At 36.2% G+C, this 23,670-nt stretch overlaps 3 protein-coding genes across 9 annotated transcripts in view; 2 read left to right on the top strand and 1 right to left on the bottom strand.

Annotated features, from left to right (window-relative positions):
• LOC106107355 (axin) overlaps window positions 1-4,475 on the top strand; it is a 59,545-nt gene extending 55,070 nt beyond the window's left edge. For all 7 annotated transcript variants that reach the window (XM_013288187.1, XM_013288184.1, XM_013288189.1 and 4 more), the window contains 7 exons: window positions 401-509; window positions 843-986; window positions 1,200-1,305; window positions 1,390-1,615; window positions 2,321-2,536; window positions 2,890-3,063; window positions 3,297-4,475. In XM_013288187.1, the coding sequence (XP_013143641.1) occupies window positions 401-509; window positions 843-986; window positions 1,200-1,305; window positions 1,390-1,615; window positions 2,321-2,536; window positions 2,890-3,063; window positions 3,297-3,423 (1,102 nt within the window). In that variant the 3' untranslated portion in view covers window positions 3,424-4,475. The remainder of the gene's footprint in view (window positions 1-400; window positions 510-842; window positions 987-1,199; window positions 1,306-1,389; window positions 1,616-2,320; window positions 2,537-2,889; window positions 3,064-3,296) is intronic.
• A 2,440-nt stretch (window positions 4,476-6,915) lies between these two features.
• Window positions 6,916-12,042, bottom strand: LOC106107455 (histone H2A deubiquitinase MYSM1-like). Its single transcript, XM_013288310.1, has 10 exons — window positions 11,954-12,042; window positions 11,614-11,712; window positions 11,345-11,459; window positions 10,590-11,255; window positions 10,083-10,289; window positions 9,747-9,887; window positions 9,270-9,477; window positions 8,650-8,881; window positions 7,919-8,135; window positions 6,916-7,233 (listed from the first exon to the last, which is right to left on the bottom strand). The coding sequence occupies exons 1-10, from the start codon at window positions 12,028-12,030 to the stop codon at window positions 7,132-7,134; spliced, it is 2,064 nt and encodes a 687-aa protein (XP_013143764.1). The 5' UTR covers window positions 12,031-12,042; the 3' UTR covers window positions 6,916-7,131.
• A 264-nt stretch (window positions 12,043-12,306) lies between these two features.
• On the top strand, window positions 12,307-23,485 carry LOC106107436. The gene is made up of 14 exons (XM_013288286.1): window positions 12,307-12,588; window positions 12,679-12,784; window positions 14,490-14,714; window positions 15,754-15,954; window positions 17,015-17,209; window positions 17,719-17,932; window positions 18,193-18,352; window positions 20,465-20,570; window positions 21,098-21,322; window positions 21,535-21,735; window positions 22,020-22,202; window positions 22,484-22,685; window positions 22,908-23,080; window positions 23,339-23,485. Exons 1-14 carry the CDS (start codon window positions 12,494-12,496, stop codon window positions 23,468-23,470), a joined length of 2,418 nt encoding a protein of 805 aa, XP_013143740.1. The 5' UTR covers window positions 12,307-12,493; the 3' UTR covers window positions 23,471-23,485.
• Window positions 23,486-23,670: the final 185 nt, after the last annotated feature.

The raw sequence follows: 23,670 nt of genomic DNA, 5'->3' as shown, positions 1-23,670 counted from the left end.
AAGTTGTATTGAGTTTAGTAAATAGAAGTGAGCTTTACTAGTTTTTTTATTATTTTTACCTACTAAGTTGCATTTATTTGCCCCCTTCACGCACACAGCTTTGAAGCAAACACTAATATCACAATGCAATTTATTACTATCATATAATATTAATAGATTTTTATTTGAGAAAATCGGTCCAGTAGTTTTAGAGTTATTTCAATAAATTCAATACATACAAAAATTCAAATACTTGAGGTAGTTTATAATAATAATATAGATTCGTCATAGTAGCGGGAAAGTTTAAATTTTAATAGCGCCATCTGACGATTTTATTACGTCAATTTTACAAGAAGTATATGAATATAATTTTTTATTGTATTTAGATAAGTGTATTAAGTGTATGTTATTTGTGTTGCAGCGACGGCATGGCGGTGCGCGGCCGCGAGCCGCGGGAGTCGCGTCACCGGCCGCGGCTGCACGGTCTCGACAGACACGCTCTCATCAACAAGGAGCAGGACACCGCCATGGTGAGATACACAGGCCATGGCCATAGCTAGCCCCCCACCACTAACCCCCTTCCCCCATCATCACTCACAATGCTCCACCTTTATAATACCAAAAACCAAGTGAAATTCTAATTAATAGTGTGAGAGAAAAAAAATATGTAACTTTCCAAACAAACATTTTGTGACATGTGACAGAGAAATCCCTTTTATAGCCTGTCTATGGCCAGAATTCTTGCAAAAAATTATGATTTATCGTCCCACCTTTAAATATTGCTACCCTATCTCAAATTCGACTAAAGTGGCTTTGAGATACACACACTAACCGTAGTTATATGATAACTGTGTGTTGTCCAGGTGATCCCACGCACGCAGCGTGTGCAGTGCGAGCAGCTGCGCGCGCTGCCGCCGCAGGAGTTCGCCGCGCTGCTCACTGAGAAGCTGGAGCGCGTCCGGCGAGACATCGACGCCAAGGACCGCCTCGAGAGGAGGCTGGCGGAGGTACGCCACGCCCACTACGATAAGTGACACGCCCACTGACACACTCAGCCGTTTACCGTTTAAATCTATTAGTAAATCATTTAAATCTTTGTAATATAAACTGCATCTAAAGGTATTCTTACTGTACACACTTAAGTGGTCTCTCTTAGACGATAAACCATTACCTAAAGTTTTTAGTACTTTACTAGAAAGTAATTAAATGTATATTTGCAGGGCGAAGGCGAGGAGCTGTCATCCCAGGCATTGCCGCCGCAGCTGGTGGCCGCCGCCATCCGAGAAAAGCTGCAGGTCGACGACGACAACGATCAGGACATCCTCGGTCAGTTACACACTACTATACACTGTAACATCTAAATGCGATATCTTTTTTATTGTTTTTTTAAATTGTAATGTGATGTTGCAGATCAGCACGTGTCTCGTGTGTGGTCGGAGCGCACGCCGGGTGCGTCCCCGCCGGGGGGGCGGCGCGCGCGCGGCAGACACGCCCCGCACCCAGCGCACACCACGCACCCCGCGCACACCACACACCCTACGCACCCCGCGCGCCGCGCACCCTCCGCCATCTCCGCAGACTCGGGACACTACGACGCGCCCGAGGGGCTGCACCATCCACACTCTCTTACACGCAGGTACGCACTATGTGCAATATAGGGTTGTCACCACGCAACATTTTTTTTATTCTTGTGTATTGAAAAAAATACTAAAACTTTGGTAACCTTCTCGATTTGTATCAGAAGCCCATCTCTAACTTGTATTTTGTTTGTGAATATAACAATTACTGAACATTTTCGCCTACTTTAGACTTGCGACTAATAGCATTTGAATGTAAATAAGACAAGTAAGCATGCGAGGTGAGGTGACGTGCGTTACTCTTTTCCAGCGCACTGTATTAGCGCGCTTGTGCCGCGGTAGGCGCGTGCAAGCCGCGGTATAACGCAGCTCTAAGCGGCCCCTCCAACGACCTAGGTGACGTAGGTGACGCCTACACAGAATGTAACGCCCCGAGCCATTGGTTTCTTTGCTGTTCAATTGAAAGTTGATTTCCAGCTTAGTGACGTTGAGGAGTTATCTTAGAGCGATGCGTTTTACTTTTTATTTCGTTTTTGATTCAGTTGTGAGCTTGGCGCATGTTTGTCGTAGTTGTGTCCGGCTTGACTTTTTTGATAAGTGTCATTCGTTGTGCTAGACAAAAAAAAAAATGCCGGTTCTTCGTTCTTCAGAGTGGGATGATATATTTATTTGCTGTGTTTAGTAGATCGAGATTGTGAATTTATAATTAAGAAAAATTAAAATGATCTCAGTTGTAATAATTAATGTTTATTAAATGATTGTAGATCGTTATCAAAGAAGACGGCGACGGAGCTGACGGACAGCGGCGTGTCGGTGGTGAGCGAGGGCGGCGCCAGCGTGGAGCCGCGCATCCTGCTTTGGATCGCGGAGGGCTCGGAACGCCTCGAGCGCCTGGAGCGCCGCCAGAGAGACCTCTCGCGGGCCTCCAGCGCGGAGCGCGACGAGCCGCGCCGCCGCGACAGGCAGCCCGCACGCACACGGTATGCACGCACGTACACGTACGCACTCACGCCGATGAACACATACGCCCACGCACGCAAAAGAATATGAGTACTTACGTGTTAACGTGCACACACACAAAATTAGACTATGTTTTACAACTATGTTTAACACACATTTAAACAAACAGAATAGCAGTTAATATGGTATTAAGTGACTAGTACTTATAGACATCTAAAATTATCTTTGTAGCAGATGCGTTGCTGTTAAATGAATGAAGTATAAAAGAAATAAAACTTTAAAGTTTAGCTTTTATTATTTAGTACACTGGAAAAAACGATGTCATAAATGTTTTATTGATTAACTAAATGTTTAATGTTACTCATGTTTGTAGGGGCGGCGGTGGTGGCGGTGGCGGTGGCGGCGGCGGCGGCAAGGGCGCGGCGGAGCACACGGTGGTGGTGGTGAGCTTCCTGGACGAGGCGGTGCCCTACCGCTTCAAGGTGCCCTCTGTGCCTCTCACACTCAAGACCTTCAAGGACTACCTGCCTAGGAAAGGAAACTACAGGTATTTTAACACTTATAACAAAATCTTTTACTAATGTTATAAAGAAGAATGATTTGTATTTTTGTATGTATTGAAATAACTTAAAAACTAGTGGGCCGATTTCAGTAATTCTTTCACCATTAAGAAACTACGTTTTCGCTAAGTATAATAACTATTTTTTAATTTCACGTCGACGAAATCGCAAGCAGCAGCTGGTAATATAAAAAAAATAAAAATGTAATATTTTTGTGTAGATATTTCTTCAAAACGGAGTGCGCGGACCTGGACAACACGGTGATACAAGAGGAGGTGAGCAACGACGCCGACACCCTGCCCATGTACGAGGGCAAGGTGATGGCGCGCGTCAAGAACATCGAGTGAACACCGCCCACTGCCCCGCCCACACCCGCCGCGGACACGCCCACACACGCCCACATTGTACAAACGTCCTTGTTATCCGATAAATGTATAAATTAGGACGAATTTCCTTTAAACAAGCGTTATAACGCTTATAAGACAATTTATAGAAAGTGTCGAACGACATGTGCAAGCAAATATCACTTCTATGTGAGAAGAGATACAGTGAATTATGTGCGGTATTCGCATGCGCGGCGTCGCCCTGTCTGCCGCCACAGTGAGAGACTACTTTAAGAACTACTAAAATTTTGCACGTTACTAATTCCAGTGATTTGAGATTTGTATGGAAAAATGTTTTTGATTTATTTACTGTCTTGTGTCTTGCCAGTTTCTAAAAACGTTGCAAAATTTTAAATAATGAAGATTCGATTTTTTTTTATTATTTTTGTAGATCTTACGGAATTCCGTATTTGTATTTATTAAATGACAAATCGTGTTTTCGATGTATGACAAATTTAATAAAATGTTGTTTTTTATGTTAAAAATGATAAAATATTTACTGATTTGACATGCTCAGCTGATTGAGCTATAAATCTAATGAATTAAAATGGTGTTAACAGCGATAGAAGAGTTATTTAGCCGCAGACAGGGCAACACTAGACTTTTGTAAATTATTTATTAAACAAAAATAATTACGATAGCATTAATAATAGTTATAAATGACGAATGTAATATAAAATCGGTTCCTCGGCGTCAGTTTTAGACTTTTTTTTTATGTTTTTAATTTCGGAGCTAGTTGAGTACGCTTACTACTGTACGATATATATTTTTTTTCAAACCGTACGCAATTTTCTTTATAAAATATACCTAGTGTTATATGAATGACTGCTTAGTTTGTATATTTCAACTTAGGTGTTAACAAAGTGTTCGTTCGAATCAAATTGTGTTCGTTGAGTGCGGATTTGGGTATCGATGTTTTTTTTTTATAATGAAATTAAACCCTGAGTGATAGATGCTTAGCTTTACAAATAAACGCTGTATAAAGTTAAAGGAATAAACTGAGTATAAGCAAAATTTTTACTAATATGTACTCAGTTTATTTTTAAATTGACTTTATACCGCATTTATTTGTAAGGTTTATTGTTTAATACTTTTTGTAATCTATGTTCTCCTGTTTTAATAAAATTTAGAAATAATTCAACACACTCGTGAAGTGAGATCAGAATTATATGAAGTACAATTTACTTTTGCAAAATATTTAATAACTTTTTTTAATTGTATAATTCTAGAACTCACTTCATCTGTGGATTTTTAGTACAATTTCTCGTTTCATATATTATCACATTTTTAATTGTTATCGTTGATAATAAGCTGAAAAATGTCGGAAAATATTTGAAATTGAAGATATGTTTCAAGAACTGATTACCGTTATTTTCCATGGTATCTATCACTCGCGGGTTCGTGATCCGAAGTTATGTAAATAAGCCTTCCAATGCATGATGGGATCTCAACAAATAACTATCGATAAAGTTACATAGTTTAATGAATTGTATCATAAGTGGACAGTAAATATAATTTCCGTTCTGCAGCTGTGAATATATAGTCATAGTGAGGTTGGAATTTTTTGGTTATAATTCAGTCTATGTGACAATTTTTTCTACTACGCATTTTGTTAAATATGAAAAAAATAACTTTAATATCTATGAAACGTATATTTTCACACTTTTCGTAGTAAAATTAATTGTGACGTGAATTATTTTTTTGTAACATCAGACTGAATGACAATCTTGAACGATGACTTGTCTGAAATCGCTCTGCGCTTGGTCACGGCGAAATCGTTCATTCGTTCGTTGACTTCAATACATCAGTATAAACCCAAATACGCTTCAGTCTATTTTTTTATTTTTAAAAGCAAAACATACCAAATTGTAGCTTACAGGCTGTTAATAAAAAAACACATAGCCTAAATTACTTACGATAACGTAGCTTTCTAATGGTGAAAGAATTTTTGGAATCGGTTCAGTAGTTTTTGAGTTATTCCCATACATACAAAAATACAAATCTTTCATCTTTATGAAATTACTATAGACTAAATCTACAATTTCATATTAGTTCAAAAATAATGACTAAAGCGTATTTTGTTTAGTACGTGTAAGATTTGGTCGTGCGCAGGCGCAGCGCGACTTGTCCATGAATAGTACTTATTTGGTGTAAGAGTTAACTAGCTTGTGTCCGGTCCACGGCAGTCGCACCGACGAATGCACGATATTGAGAATAGGGTGCGTAATCATGTGCCTTCAATGTTGATAAAGTTTTCATAGTTGATGCTTCTAATTAGTATTAAGGTCGATTCAAATGTAAATATAGACGTAACGCTCCATTCGAACTCTTTAATATTCTAATTATTTAATTCTTCGTTTTATTTATTGTGTAACGCGGCGCAGACGGGTCGGCGCGCAGACAACTGCCAATTTTCAATTTCTAAGCAAACTGATTTAAAATATCAAAGGGTCTATCGCGAATATTTGCGTAACATTTGGGAGAAAATATTTGTAACATCATCGACAGAATGTGTATGAGATTTGTTGGTGTACTTTTCGTCCGGTAGGAGCGCTGCACAAATCTAATACATTTTTTGTAGAGACGTTATAAATACGTTCCAAGAATATTCGTGTTAACCCTTTCTTGTTCGTGTTCTTCCATCTTTCACAAGTTATATACCATTTTTTCGACGAATATTAATAAAGTTTTAATTATTTTGTACCTATCTGAATTAGTATAGCCAACTCCGCAGGCTGCGTCTGCGCCGCGCACATTTGTCCAGTCATGTCGACAGTGCTCCGTACATAGATGAACTATATCGTTTTTAATATATTAAGGCACTTTCGGTACACAGTAGCGTCGCGAGTATATCGTTAAACGTTCCGGAGGTAAATTATGTCGAAATTATAGCTTGTTAAAATGTTTTACAACACCAGTTGTAATGTCGACAAAAAATAATCGATTTGTAATTATATTTAGAAGTACACTCAGAGATGGCGCTACGTGACCATTGGACGGCTGACGAATTGAAAGTCGTACGATATACATAAAATTAAATTTTACAAGAAAATAACATCAGTCTTCTTCAGTTATATTAAGTCATAGTGTTTTTCATTATTTGTCAAGTCGTACGACTTTCGATACGTTCGCAGTCTTATTGTAAAAGAGTTTCACTAATCGGACTGTATTATTTTTTTATCTAGCACATGTAACATTTGATGAAAAAAAAAATAAACTGGAACTGTGCCATATTTGATTTTTTATTTATTTCCTCACTAGCGCTTAGCGGCAAAAATAATTTACTTGTATCGCAGCAACAGACATTTAAAATATATACAGGGATGTCCGGAGAGACTACCACAGATTCCTTGGTTAAAAATATGACGAATTGACCGAACTTACTTCTATCCAAAGTTGCTCAGTTTGGGCGATAGAGAGAGACCAGTGAATAAAATAGCAAAACATTGGCAATAAACATTTATTTTAAAGCTTAAAAATACTGTCATAACTCAAAATATAAGGCACACTTTTGTGCAATACTTGAAAATGTACAATGACAAAGGTTATGGAAATATCGCAAATATCTATCTATGGTTTTTTTTTACAATTTGCACCAAACTTAAAAATATTTACAAAAGGTAATTATTGCAATAAATATGATCACAGTCAGGCAGTTAATTTGAGATGTTCTCATGAGAAGACTTCTCTAATTCCTTGCAACAGGCGCGTCCTCACCGGGTCGTCGTCGGCGTAGCCCGCGGAGCGCAGGTGACGAGACACGCTCGATATTAACTGCAACAAACAATATTAAAAACAATAAATAATGACAAAAAACTAAAAATGTCACAAACAGTATTTACTTTTGAATATAGTAATGTTTTATACTAGCTTTTACTCGCGACTCCGTCCGTTAGGAATTTAAAAAACTAATAAGTAAGGCTATATGTTTCCCAGGTTATGTTCTACATATGAGACAAATTTACTCCGGATCTGTTGTCATTATTGCTCTCAAGGCCATATAAGTAACAAACTACCATCCATCCAAACTTTCACATTTATTAGTAAGTAATAAGTTGTTTCTGATTACGTGACTGTTGGCTAATTTATGGATTTGGGGAAACTTGTTCTCTATTATCCTATGTAATTGTGTGATTAAATTAGCTGTTGTGTTTACTTATATAGTTAAACAAAATAAATATTTCTCAATTAAAGTTGAAGTTTAACATATATAAAAATACACTTTTTTTATAATATAATCCTGAATGAATCCAATAAAATGGCAAGCGACCGCTGCCCATAGACATCCGCAATTGCAGATGCATCGTCTACCCTTATTCGACGGAGGAGGAGACGCACATAAAGAGGATATTTCCCCTTCCTATGCATCACCGTCAAATCCACTTCCCCTTCCCATCCTCTCCTTATAAGAAAAGAGCAAGAGAAAGGGACTTAAATGAGGCCTCATTCATATTTCTACCTTATCTAGGTAGGTGATGCCAGCGATGGGGCAGACATCCCGCGCCATGTCCACCGCGAGCGCGTCCCCCTGCGTGTCCCCCTGCGTGCGGCGCAGCGCGGCGAGCTCCCGCAGCAGGCGCGCCACGCCCCCCGCGCACACGTCCGCCGCCACGCGCACGCGCAGCGCGTACCCCGCACTCTCCGCACCGCCCTCGCTCTCTTCTACACGGAAACATCTGGAAAAAACAGCTATAAAATTAAGATGGCGTAATTTTTGAAGCTAAGGATTTTGCTTTTACTAAAAACAGTCGAGATTTAATTAGTTTCATTTTTTATCTATTATCTGAAGGAACATTAGAAATGTTTGCAGATGAATAGCCGGAAATATACTGCATTTACACAATAAATGCACTAGAAATAATTTAAAAAGCCACTTTCAGATGAAATGAAATGAATGTTTCAGATGAAAGGGGCTTTTTAAATTATTCCTAATGATTTCCGTTGCAGCAAAAAAGCTTGTGTATACTCTTCAAGTAACAGATATGCAAGCTGCTATTCCATATCATTGGCACGTGTATTTCCGCCTTAATAATATTTAATATTATGCTATTAAACTGCTGAACGGATCTCAATGAAGTTTGACATGTAGAACATAATCTGGAAGAATAAATAGTCCATTTACTTTTGTTTTTTTTTTTAATTCGGATTCGGACGAAATCGAAGGCAAAAATTAGTGGTAATATTACTAACGTGTACTGCGAGGCGTCGCGCCCCGGCGGCCAGTGCTGCGAGGTGATGAGGGCGAGGAAGGGCGTGCGGGGCGTGTGCGGGGGCGGGGCGCGCTCGAGGGCGACCTGCAGGGCGTGCTGCGAGCGCAGGTCCTGGGCGGAGGGCGCAGCGGGGAAGGCGGGGTGCGAGTGGTGCCAGCCGCACACCTCCAGCCCGCGCGCACGCAGCGCCTCCGCCGCCATAGACTGCGACACTATACACAAAACAGAAACAACATAAAAAAATGACGTAATTGATTCTAACGCATCAAATATATTTTTAAATTGCCCCACCTTCAAGTTTAATAACGTGAAAAGAAATAGCCTAACGAATGACAGAGTAATAAATTTTCTTCGCTGATATTTTATGCTACATTTAAATGTTTACGCTTTATTTTTAGTATAGACTAAATGATGCTTGCGACTAAGTCCGCGTAAAATTAAAAAATAATGAAAAACATGCTATATCTTACTCACAAATAAATTATCTTTCTAAAGGTGAAAGAATTTTTTAAAATCGACCCAGCAGATTTTTACTTATTTTAATAGAAACAAAAATAAAAAATACAAATTTTTCCTTTGTATAATATTAGTATAGATTACCAGGATCCATGTCGCAGTGCGTGCGCGCGTTGGCGGCGGCGGCGCGGCAGTAGGCGGCCAGCAGCAGGTGGGGCGGGGCGCGGGGCGCGGTGGGCGGCGCCGCGCTGGCCACGCCCCCCAGCAGCCCCATCACCTCGCCGCGCGACGTGTGCGCGTGCGCGTCCATCGCGATCAGCGCAGACACGTTCAGCGACACCGAGCACGGCGCCTGACAGTTTACATACATAAACATAATAATATTATAAAAAGAAAATTTGGTTTATGGTTTTTTGTTATTACGTATCTTTAAAACTGCTTATCAGATCTGTATGGCTATATTGGCTTACTAAGTATTTTTTAAATGCCACACAGAGGGAGTCGTGGGCTAAAGCTAATAATAAAATATAAACAATTTGAAGCATGAACTTGTCTCTTTTTAACACTAATAGTTTCAATACAGATTCAAATCAAGTATTAAATTACAATAACTTAACTGACCGGTTTGTCATCATTGTAAACGAGACACCGTATAAGTTGTACGGGGATGTTTCGGGGTGGTCGCTCTCGGCGCGGCTCCCGAGACACCTCGTAAAGGTCCCCCGCAGCTGTGTGCATTATTGTACATCCTCCTCCACCATCCTGAATAGTACACACTCGTAAGAACACTGGCCAAAATCACTTAACAACAAATGGATAAAAGTACTAAAAAAAAAATTCCTTTGGGATGACATTTTTAATAAAAAAAATGTACTTTTACACTAGAAACAATGAAGTCAAGCAAATCCATAATAGTTTCTACTGTAGAGAATTTATTTATATTTCTTATTTACTGACCAAATTAATTTTCTTTCTTCTTTTAGGCATTGGTTCAAATTTTCGTAATGGTACTGCTACTGGTGTTTCATCTGTCATTGGTTTTAATCTGTTTTCACATAATTCTGTTGAATTCTTTGTATGTTGGGTGTCAACTTCTTTATCACTGTCTATATCTATCTCTATGTCACTCTCTGGCTCCGAGTCTTTCTTCTTCTCTATTTTAATCTGTAAAAAGTCATTCTAAATAAATTTTCAAATTTTACATAAAAATTACAAAAAATATGCTTATTTTTTGTGAGTAAGCAGACATTGGAGTATTTTTACACATATGTCCAACAATGGGAATCCACAAATTTCAGTTTTTAACAGATTTCACAAAAGAAGGCAATTATCAATAAATCTGTATTTTTAAATCATACTTATATGTTTGTTAGAGTTTGTAGCCTAAACAGATATCAATGAAATTTAGCACAGACATAGAACAGACGTGGAGTCGCTGGCAAAACCTAGTATCCTAATACTTACAACCTGTTCTCCTTCTGATAGCGGCAAAGCTTGTCCCGAACCTAAGATAATCTGCATTTTAGGACTCTTAGCATCTTCAGACACACCTGAGTCTATCCTCTGTCGGCCTTGTGGTGATTTCAAAACATCTTTGTTTTTACTTTTATCATAATTCCTTGAGACTTTTCTCCTATGGTTACCTATTTTCTTTCCTCCCTTTATTTTTTCCTTATGTTGCTTTGCTAAATTTCTTAACACAGCATCACCTGCATCAATTTCAGTACCAATAGATTCTGTTGAACCAACATTAAGGTCATCATCATAGAATATTTCTGAAGGACTGATCGCTACAAGTCCCGGTTCTTTTAAATCTAGAATATTAGGTTTTAATAAGCTTTTTGGTGATTTGAGATAATTCTTCTTTTTGGGTGCTTTCTTTGTACATGGTATTGTCGGAAGTGCTGTTGATACCATATTTATGGTGTCTTGAATTGTTATTATATCACCCATAATAACTTCTTCTTGTACAACAACAGGTATATTGTCATATTCCTCATGTTTGAATACTCCAATTGCTTGGGTCTCCAAGTTAACACCATGTTCGACTTCAATCAATGCTTGTATTTCAGCTATAGTTTTTGTTTTAAGCGATTCTGCTATTCTATGACTGTTTTGGCCATGTTTTTCCTTGAAGAAAAAAATGCATTATACACAATCAATTTAAATACTTTTAAAGTAAATTAGGATAATGACTATGTGTTAGTACTAGTATTTACCATTTCTTTGTTAAGAATGTCTCTTTCTTCTTGACTCCATAAAGTTTCAGATTCTACAAGTTGTAATTTTCTTGAATTATTCCCTGACAACTTCCGTAATGGTCCATCTTTCGGCCTAGAAAGAAAAATAATTGGTATAAAATAGATACATAAATAAAACAAGGAATTACAAGTCTTGAGATAATAATTGTGTGTAAAGAGTAATTAGTATACAGGCAATAAAAAAGCATTGCTGTAGATCACAACATAAAAATTACAATGCAACTTACCTATTATTGTTTTTAATTTGGCTATCATACCAATTTGTTGCAGTAGAATCAAGCAGCCATTGAGGATGTACTGTGTCTTCCCTATCTGAACAGGAAGGGCTACGACAAATATTTTCTTTTTAATTTAACTTTAAATGTTACCGAAACTTATCTTTTAAGCAGTACATTGAAAACATTGAAAGCAGTAGTATCTTTCTATTGTAGATTACCTAATGCGTTCAATTTTCAAAACGATAACAAAGCTTTGACACAATATAAAAAACGATATTATCTCATAACTGTCTTTTAAGGGACATGTTTTAACATGCTATCATGTATAAAATACATTACAATAACTTACATTCCTTGATTATTTTGGGCCAAACATGAATTAAATGAGAAATCTCCAAGAATGTCAATTTCGTCTTCATCCGCCATTTTTTCTGTTTATATTTTCATTTTACATCAACGCACAGAGTAGATAATGATTACTTATTCCAAATCTATGAAAATATCTCTCCAAATACTCAAATTACTCGAGAATTTTCAAAAACAGATATGCATTTTGGCGTCATCGACTTTTTAAGGCAACACTTTTGCATTAGCGCAAAAATTAGTCTTAATGTATCGTTAAAAACCTTCTACTAAAATCTATTCTATGATTGATTGTCAATGTCAAAAAGACAGTGACACTGACACCAATTGACAGAAAAATATCAACAAAACATCTGTGGCTTATCGTCGTTATATTTGTTATTATCATATTAAATTATCGCTCTTCGTAGGCAACACACCTATTTTGTTACGCAAGTAAAGTAACGCAATCATTCAGCGTTTGGGCTTCTGCGACAGCGGGCGATTATACTTCTAATGTTAATTTAATGTTTGATAAACTAGAAAGATGAATAATATTATATTGCGACTACAAAACACAAAAATAATCTCAACATCTATAAGGAGTTTGTCGTTATCAGCTTCTCTTAATAAAAATTATTCGTGAGTATCTTTCACCAATTTTAATATTTTATGTGTGTGATATGACCAGCTTCATTTCTTTAATTTTATATTCATCTTGATTCTTTGTAGATGCAAACTGCTAGTGGTCGGCGGGGGATCAGGAGGCTGCACTATAGCCGCTAAATTCACCAAAAGACTCAAAAAAGATTCCGTCATTGTTTTGGAACCTAGTTCTGTGAGTATATATGTCTTAAACTTTTTATATGCATATTTTTGGTTTAACTGATAGTTTTACTTTAATTTTCTTTGTAATTTAGCAACCTACTCTTAATTAAATATGATCATTTGTAAGGGTAAGATAAGGTCTTGCCTTCTAAAAAACAGTTGTTCAAATTAGTTCAGGGGACAGTGACCCAATGAATTATGTCCAGTAAAGAGTTTTTTATTTTTATTCTTTTAATTCTAATGGCATTGCGTCTATCGCCATTAAACATACTTTAAAATTTTGTGGCCTACACAGAAAATTGTTTTTTAGAATATCAGCCCTTTTCAATAAAAAAAAGTTAAAATTACTATTACTTTGTTATAAAAGTATATTAAAACACTTATCAATAAGAAAAAGTTTGTGTAGTTAAGACTATAACAATATTGTGTAACTATAAGTGCAAACTAAATAAAAAGATGGACAGAGGTGCATAAAAGTGTTGATTGATTGTCTAGTTCAGTGATTCTCAACCTTTTTTTTGTTGCGGCACATATTTAACGATTTCATCATTTGGCGGCACACAAAGAAAAAGATAAAAATTATTTACTTACTACTACTACACACTGCAATAGTTTATGACAAAAATATACAAAACGAGCTGTTGCCCGCGACTTCGTACGCGTGGTATTAGAAAACATACAAACTATAAAAATTACAAAAGCTACATATCCCTCAGGAACCGGACATCCTCGGGGATGAAGCTTATCCCATGTGTACTCCAGACTTTGTTTTATATCTGTGCCAAATTTCAATAAGATATGTTGAACCGTTGCAGAATGATCGAGTAAACATTAAAAAACTAAATTAATGAATCCCACGGCAACCGTAACTATTCCAGGGATAAAAAGTAGCCTATGTGTTCTTCCAGACTATGCTCTAAACCTGTGACAAATTTCATGGAGATCCATTCAGCCGTTTAGGCTACAAACGCTAACAAACATCCATCCATCCATCTATCCATCCATTTAAACTTTCGCATTTATGATATTAGTAAGATTAGTAAGATTTGGTACCTCACTTGAAATTTGGCGGCACACAAAAGTGCCGCGGCACAGTGGTTGAGAATCACTGGTCTAGTTGTTTGTGAAGGTCACTTGGTAATTGTTACTTATGTGTGTGTGTGTAAAGTGTACATCCTCACATACACTTCACACACTCTACTAAGAAACCTCTTTCTTAGTAGAGTTTTTAGAACTGTTTTTTTAATTTAAAACATGTCTGCAGCTACTGGCTATTAACAAATACATTATTCAATTAATTGTAATTCTTATCAGAATTCTTAAATAGATTTGATAAATTATGTAATTTCGTGAGCTGAATTTTTATATCAGGACTTATCTTTTGTATAAATGGATTTGTACTTGTTTATGGTTAAATATTTGATTGATTAATAAATAATCATGTTTATCCAATTATGTTAGTTATAAAACTTACCACAGAGTTTAAAAAGGTACATACAATAGACTCGGAATAGTTAAAGAATTAAATTAGGTTCCCACTTTAGAATGGTTATCATAGAGCTGTCATTGAAGAGCTAAAAGTTACCATTTATTTGCTATGATAAGTTATTGACCTTATTGCATCATCAGTGTCAAATGATATTTTACTAATAGGGTAGGAAATAAAAGTCCGTGATTGCATAAGTAGAAAACTGTAATTGTAACCTTTCTTCTAGAAACACTACTACCAACCATTGTTCACTCTGGTTGGTGCTGGTGTGAAACCAGTCTCAGCCACGTGCAGATCTGAGGAGAGCGTGCTGCCTGCTGGCGCTAAATGGCTACAGGATTCCGCGCAGACCATTGACGCTGAGAACTGTCGCGTCACCACCGCGAATGGTGACGTCATCAACTACGAGTACATCGTTATCGCTGTCGGCTTGAACAATGACTATAGCAAGGTAAGACATGTAGTTAAATATAAATTGTATAAAATAAAATATTATTTTATAATAATTACTGACATAAACACATTTTCAATTCATTGATTGTAATAACCTATACTGATCTGTATTTTTGTATGTATCGAAATAACTCAAAAACTACTGGGCCGATTTCAAAAATTCTTTCACTTTAAAAAACTATTTTATAAACACTCATGGACGAAATCGCAGCAACAGCTAGTTGACTCATAATTTCATATATAATTTTCAATTATTCAATTTCATATGCAATTGCATATGGCAATCTACATCAATAAATTTAAAAAGAAAAAAATGTATGTTCCATTTTGAACATTTTAATGCAATCTAATCTACATCAGTTATTAAAGGCTCCCTTCCTGATATAAGGTGATTGCGTCATACTTAGAGACGTTAATTAGTTACTAAGTGAAACTAATAATATCGATTTATCATAATAAACATGGAGGACACCATATAATGACTTTGAATATGGACGTCGCCAGGTGTCAGGGGATTTAGTTACTCCTAGAGAAAATAGATACAAACTTCAATAAAAAATTAAAATTAGCTGCTCCCTAGATTATCATCTTTTTTTAATAAAAATAAGGTGGCAAACGAGCACGCGGCGACCCGAATCCGCCATAATGGCGAAGCGACCGCTGCCCATAGCCATCCGCAATTGCAGATGCGTTGCCTACCCTTATCCGACGGAAGAGGAGACGCACATAAAGAGGATATTTCCCCTTCCTATGCATCTCTTCCACTGTCAAATCCACTTTCCCTTCTCATTCTCTCCTTATGAGAAAAGAGTGGTAAGGAGTAAGGGACTTAAATTAGGCCTCCGGCACCACACTCATCAGACGAAACACGGAATTACTTCCACTTCACTTCTGTATTCTGTGTGGTCGTGGTATTACACCGGGCGTGCCGGCCCTGCAGTGCTAAGATGTTAAAGCGGGCACTACCACTGTCTGGTGAGGCTCATGATATTAAATAGGGTAAAGTATCACCTCTAATTTGAAAGCCAATCATGTAGGTGCCAGGTCTAAGCGAGGCTCTAAAGGACGAGAACAGCGGCGTATCGACCATATTCGATGCGGCGTACTGCGAGAAAACGTGGCGAGATATGCAGCGTTTTAAGGGTGGTAATGCCATCTTTACCTACCCCAATTCACCCCTCAAGTGTCCCGGCGCGCCCCAGAAGATAGCTTACCTCGCTGATTCGTATTTTACTAAGGTAAGAAATCTATATAGATGTAAGAATTGGAAGTGAATCTGCCTACACATCTGTGTTAGTGAGTTTAGTAGTAAAATCATGTTGTTAGATATACATTAATTATTAAGGTTACACGACATAATGGAACTAACTTAGCCTCTCTGTAATACAAATGTAAATAATAGTGATAATGCATATAATCTATGTACACTATCACCTACCGCCTTACAGGGAAATTTACGTAATAATCTTAAGTCTTGCCTCTCAGATTAAATCCTTGTGTGCACCTTTGACTAAACTATCTCCTGATTGTCCATTGTTTCGCAGCCAATTAAACTGTTTAGTTACACAACGAAAAATGAAGTGCAAGCCTCCACATAAGCCCATAGTAATCTAAGCGAGATTGAATAGTTGTGCGATACTTTAGTCAAAAGTGTACGCGTGTTTTAAGATATCTTAACCGTGGGATCTTAATCTTTCTCAATAATACTTGAACATTCTTTATACTTGAATATTTTATTTATAAAACAAAATTTTTATATCATAAATCTCTATTTTGTTTTTTTATATCGTTCCATACCTGAGTAGAATATATTTTAAAAACAAATCGTATTTTATAAACGTTATCTTGTGTTTGTTAAATAATACGTTATGTTTCTGCAAGTCACACTCCACGCAATTTATATTTAGAGATCGTTCAATACATATCACTTTTATTTATAAAACATGACCAGTCTATTGTTCACTAAAATGTATTATGAAACTGAGTTTTCACTGTCTAGAAACTTATATAAAAAAAAAATGTACCATTTTAAACAAGTCACAGAGGACCCTTGTAACCGATAACCACGTGATGCATAATTCATAACTTTGATAAAATATTTTTGTTGCTATGCTTAGTGTTACAAAAACAATCCGATGTTATTTGGGTTTATGGCCACCGCTGTGCTCCTGTTATTTGTTTCTTAATAAGAATGCTTATTTTTTAATAAGAATTTAATTCTTTAAATTCTCATATTAATGAGAAACTACACTAAAAAGCTGCTTTAGCGATCGGTAAAAACTTCGTAATATTTTCAAGGCTAACGTGCGTTCAAAAACCAAGATAATGTACAACACTTTCCTGCCTGTGATATTCGGCGTCAAGAAGTACGCGGATGTCCTGGTGAAGGTGGCGGAGAGGAAGAACATTCAGGTCAACTACAAGACGGTACTAAAGCAACTCGACCACACCAAGAAGGAGGCGGTCTTCTACTGTACTAAGGATACTGATCAGGTATGCACGTAGACTATACGACGGATTTGCATTTACTTAGTGTAAAATATTAAACGTATTCATTACTAGCTTGCGCTCGCGACTACGACCCCGTAGACTTAAAAAAAAAACAAAAGTACTCTATGTGTTCTTCCAAACTATCCTCTACACCTATGCCAAATGTCATCCGTGGTCCGTTCAGCCCTTTAGGCTACAAACTCTAACAAACATCCATCCATCTAAACTAATATTATAAATGTGAAAGTTTAGATGGATGGATGTTTTTAAGAGTTCGTAGCCTAAACGGCTGAATGGAATTCCATGCGGCATAGATGTTAGAACACATAGGCTACTCACTTTTGTTTCTTTTAAATTCCACACGGACGGAGTCGCGAGCGAAAGCTAGTTAGTGATATTAGAAAGATTTGTAGTGTTGACATTTTTAACGTTTATGTTTTTAAGCCGCTCTTTTTCCTAGTCCCTGTCTGCGTATATCTAAGTTATATAGTTTTTGTTTGAAATTTGATTAGTCCGACCCCCAAGAGTTGACAATGGCATACGACATGTTGCACGTGGCGCCGCCCATGTGCACGCCCGCGTTCCTCCGCAACAGCACGGGGATAGTGGACGCGGCGGGATTCCTCACTGTCCACAAGTATACCTTGCAGCACGACAAGTATCCCAACATGTACGGCATTGGAGACTGCACTAATACTCCGAACAGCAAAACTGCCGCAGCTATTGGTATGTACAATCGGGGAAGTTCTCGGTGTACTACTTACAGAATAAATGTTTTTTGTAATGACAAATTTTGCATTTCTCTGCCTCTTATAGATAACAAGAAGGTCCCTTTAACAATGTCTCTGGAGGCATCACAATGCCCGCACACCCTTATGGTGATCGAATCATTACTTTTATATTCTTTTTAGTAACAACCTCGTAGTAGTACTCTACTACTAGTAGTTCGTAGTAAGGGAAATTAAGCCATATTTATATATTCACAGCAAAACAAAGCTACGTGTTAGAGCAGAATTTATTACAAACGATGAAGAGAGACAAGCCGAGTGAGCAATACAATGGATACGGCGCGTGTCCGCTCGTCACTTCATACAATACTTGTATTATCGCTGAGTTCATATATGATGGGATACCAAGAGAAACTATGCCCATCAATCAGGTAATAACAAATATTTTAACTCCACATACAAAGTATGTAACTGTACATTTGTTGTCCGTCTAGACGCGCTGGTTAAAATAGAGTTTTAAATGATCAATAGAATCTTTAATTATAACTATTGGTTTATTATTTTTAATGATAATAGAATATTTTTATAGAACTATTTTTTTATCTATCCATGTCTATACGAATATTATAAATGGGAAAGGTTTGTATTTAATGAAATAACTCGAAAACTATTGTTCCGATTTCAAAAAATCTTTCACCATTTAAAAGCTGTGTTATTAATTAAGTATTTTTTTAATTTTACGCGGACAACGTCGCGAGCAACAGCTAGTTTATTTATGAATTTAAACCCGGAATTAAAAAACTTAGTAAGTAGTCTATGAGATAGTTTATTTATAAATTTAAATAGATTCCATTCACAAAAAAAAAAACTTATAGTCTATGTGTCCTAGAGTTTATGATTCTCTTAGATATCCATTAAACCGTTTTGGAGATACAAACATTCATACATACATTTTTTTGTATTTTTAATATTGGTGTAATTCTCCAACAGGCACGGGAAAGTATACTAGCATATTATATGAAGAAAGATCTCTTCCCCTTCCTCTATTGGAATTTTATGCTAAAAGGTAACTACAATGGTCCCGAGTTTATCAGGAAAATAATTAATCCTTTCGCTAAATGAAGTAAATGAAAAAAAAATTATATACATATATTGTAAGCGATTACAGTGTAAAGTAACTAATATAGTCATAAAAGCACATTTTTTCGCAAAATATTTTCGCAAAACTATCGTTTTTTTAAAAAATCCTTGAGCAAGATTTTTTCTAAATTATAAATATTATTTTTAATGTATTTTTTTTACTTTAAATACGTAAAAAATATAGATATTTTTGTTATCGATATATGTCTAGTCAAAAAATTCTTGTACATTTGCGATAACGCGGATTATTTTTACTGACATGTAAAAGAATATATTTTTGACTTGTTAATTAGTTTTTATTGATGTTATAAAAAAAGTTAAATCATGTTGAAAATTAAATATATTACATGTGAACCTAAAACTCGACAAAAACAGAACTCTATTTACAATTTTTTAATACATTACTTGAAGTTAAAATTTTTTACAAACGGATTTTTTATTTAATTGGATATGATGTTTTTTTTTGTTATAATTGCAAATAATCCAACATATGTAAAATTAATAAAAACATCTAAATGTCAAAAAAACAATAATGCATGACAAATTATGTTTACTATGATTTTTTACAAGTTTTTTTTTTTAATAAATTAACTTTTAATAACGATTGCTTTTGGTACAAATGTATGAAATTGTATTTTAACTCTAACATAGTTTTACCTTATCTTATAAATAAAATAATATAATGATGTTATTTATAAGCACACATATTTATAACTGTGTTGACATAATTTTAATAATTTCAAAATGCGAAGTGCTTTTATTTTCCTTGTAAAAATGTAATTAATGACTATTTTTGTAAATTACACAATCGGAAACTATGAAATATACTCATCTTTATAGTAAACTGTTGTTTTATTTTTAACATAAAACGAAGTAAACTTGACGAATAACTTTTTTAATCTGAATTAAATAAATATGAATAAAACGTAATCCAGTTGGTTAATTTTCAGTCAAAATTTTGTATCAAACAAAAATGTAAATATTTCAGGAAAATTAATAAATTATGATATAAAAATAAAACATCTATAAATGGCCTTTTTATTGAGAAAACAAAAAAATATTTTAAAACCAGTATGTAGGCAGTACTACGGGATGGCGATGAGCCACCAAAAATACAAGTAAGGACTTATCCCAATTCGCTTTGGTATAGAAGTATTTTATTTTCACTAAAGTTGCGACCAAAGTTGCGATTACCATAATTAGTGGAAGCAAGCACTAATAATGCACCAATTTCCGTTAGTTAAAAATGTCATTCAATTCATAAAAAAAATCGTTTTAATGTTTTTACTTCAGCTTTTTAAGGATAAAAGTATAAGAATACAGAAGAATTTTTAATGCTTTTCACCTGTTCTCGGTTTCTTTGTTGTTTCAATTTTTTTTAATTGTTTAGCTGTAAAGTGTTAATAGTTGGAGGCGGGGCCGGCGGCTGCAGCATAGCGTGGAGACTGGCAAGAATTTTGAGAGGCAAAGACATTATTGTTTTAGAGCCATCAGAGGTAAAAAGATTCAATGCGTTCAAAATAGAAAATAACCGCGAAATCAACTACCGATTCTTTAGTATTAACACATATGTAGCTGTCTCGTTTCTTTTCAATGATCAGAGATGAACAACATTACTATTAAACAAATTAATGTTACCAGTATAAAAACTAGCCTTTGACCACGTGGAAATAAATAAAACAAAAGTGAGTAGCATATGTATTCTTGACTATACTCTACATTTATGTCACATCATGATCCGTTCACCCGTCCTTCTAAAAAAACTTTTTTTTTTCTCTGAACTTTCTGCCCCGCACAGCCGCGTTGTGGAACAGTCTGTCCTCGGCTGTATTTCCAAACCAACACGACTTAGGGTCCTTCAAGAAGCAAGCATACAATTTCCTCAAAGGTATCTGTTGTTCCTCTGGTGTTGCGGATGTCCATAGGCGTCATTGACCACCTCTGTGTTCCCGACGCTCGTTTGCCCCCTCCCTTATATAAAAAAACTGTCGCATTTACAATATAAGTAGGGTTAATTTCTCAGGTTCATTTTTACCAGCCAATGTTTTCTCTTGTCGGAGCTGGTATAAAGCCCTTTTCCGACAGCCACAGACCTCTGAAGACGTTACTACCCGAGGATGTCATTTGGCTCAAAGACCACGCAGAACAATTTGATCCGAGTCACAACGTGGTGCAAACGCGTTGGGGCAAAAAGGTCCATTACGAATTTATGGTACTGGCGATCGGCTTAAAAAATGACTATGATAAGGTACCCCTGATTTTGCAAGTATTCCGCTCAGTATATCTTAAATGAAATTTGTTTAGGTTCGAAGGATATCGATTTTATATCCTTTTGCTTGCTAATCTAAAGTCATTTACAATTTTCTCTTCGACGTATTTAGCATTTCCAATGACATGGCTGCGGCTATAAATAATAGTTCCATTCGATCAAATTAGTTGAAAAAAGGTTTATAATTTCAGATTCCAGGTCTAGTGAAAGCATTAGACGACCCCTCAAGTTGTGTGAACTCGACTTACAGTGCCAAATACTGTGAGAAGACGTGGCGCTGCGTGCAAGGCTTTACGGGCGGCCACGCGTTATTTACCTTCCCGAGACAAGTCGGCAAATGTTCTGGCGCTGCGCTTAAGATTATGTTCCTCGCTGATGATTACTGGAGGCAGGTAGGTGGAAACGTTTGTATAAATCAAGAACTACTCTAGAATAAGCTAAATAAGACACTGGATATGGGAACTTGAACCGTAGGTCTATTTAAACAAGGCTAAGTTTGAATTTAAAGATTATATTTCCCTTCTACATCGTAAGATGAATATATTTTTCAATCATCATTGCTCAACTTATGATGATGATGTCCATCTTGATGTAATCCGTCTTTCTATCTGTAATAGCGTGATGGGGGATGACGACGATGATGGTGAATCCGAAATAATTATTAATTATTTAACAGCAAAAACTTAAAGAGAGGACAAATATCACATTTGTAACGGGCGGTGATGTACTATTCGGAGTACAGAAGTACTCCACGGCGCTCAACAAAATAACTGCATATAAAAATATAGCTGTCAATCGCAGCATAGATTTAATGGAGCTAACACCGAGAGGTGCTACTTTCATCACTGATAATGGACAGGTATTGTTTCTAACTCTGACTTTTGACGTCATAACGTCTTATAAATCGATGAACGCCGGCTGTACGCAGGAATAACCATGACTCATTGTCACGTTCCGTCTGAGCTAAGTGTGTGAGCAAGAGCGCGAAACGAGAGATAAAAAAGGCACATCTCGACCACCCAGGGCGACAGGCGGTTTTATATTGCAGTTAAGGAGCGACGATAATTGCAGTTAAAGCGCCGATAATGCTAAAACGGCCTTGGACGGTATACCTAAAATACCTACTTGTACTATTTGCAGTGCATAACCTTCCCATATAACTTCTTACACGTGACTCCGCCCATGTCTCCGCCCACCTGTCTGGCTGCGTGCACGCAACTGATCGCCAACGAAGGCTATTTGAATGTCGATAAATACACCCTGCAGCACAAGTTGTACCCCAATATTTACGGTGTAGGGGACTGTATCAATACTCCTAACAGTAAAACTGCTGCTGCTGTTGGTAAGTTTCAATTAAATATATATGATAAGTACCCAATAGCACAACGGAGAACCTCAGAGTAGTTTTAGTATGAGAAATATAGAAGCGACTGTTTAAATAACCGATCTATGGAAGTTAAGTTTTAAAAATTCGTCTATTTGTGCAATGAATATTTTTTTAAGACAAAAAGAAAATTATGTGGTAGTTATTAGGTAAAGAATTAATTTGTCTTAACCTTTTTAGCTCGTCAAAGTTACGTAGTTGCACGTAATTTACTAAAAACAATAGAGGGTAAGCCTCCAGTTGTTAAATACGAAGGTTACGGCGCGTGTCCTGTGATGACGTCATATGTCAGAGGCATACTCGCTGAATCTGTTTATGACAAGAAACCTTACGAGACGTTCCCTTTCGATCAAGTTAGTAAAATATAGTATTTTGTTATTTTTTTTAATGAACGTAATTCCAAATGAACTCATTAATCTTGTAAACACATAAATGCCATCTTTATTTTCGGCATATAGTAATAATTTTATTTCATGTCTTTGTGGAAAATTTAATTTTAAAGAAATCGTTACATGGAGTTAGAAAATTGTACCAAATATTCAGAGTAGATTTACTAGGTTAAATATCTAGATTTTTATATGCAATTTTGAACGAGCTCTCTTTATTTTCAGAGCAATGAACACAAACTCATCGGTTTTTTGACCAAAACCTATCTACCATATATGTATTGGAACAGACTAATAAAAGGCAAGTGGAACGGACCTTTAACATTACGTAAAATAATCAACCCTTTAAGTAAATAAACAACCATGTGAGATGAATTTGTTTTTATTAAATTATTTAAAAAACAGTTAATAATAAATTATGAGATAATGCATTTTGTATGTAATATATTAAATTACTCTTATGTACATATATTTTACACGAAATATGAAAGTACTTTCATGATCTAATACTTTATGGTAGGTTTTAAAACTTTAAAATTACATAAATAGTAGCTTTT

This window comes from Papilio polytes, unplaced genomic scaffold (assembly GCF_000836215.1).
Source record: "Papilio polytes unplaced genomic scaffold, Ppol_1.0 DF822067.1, whole genome shotgun sequence".
Lineage (NCBI taxonomy): Eukaryota > Metazoa > Arthropoda > Insecta > Lepidoptera > Papilionidae > Papilio > Papilio polytes.
The sequence above is the reverse complement of the archived record's forward strand: the minus strand, read 5'-3'. Positions and strand labels throughout refer to the sequence as shown.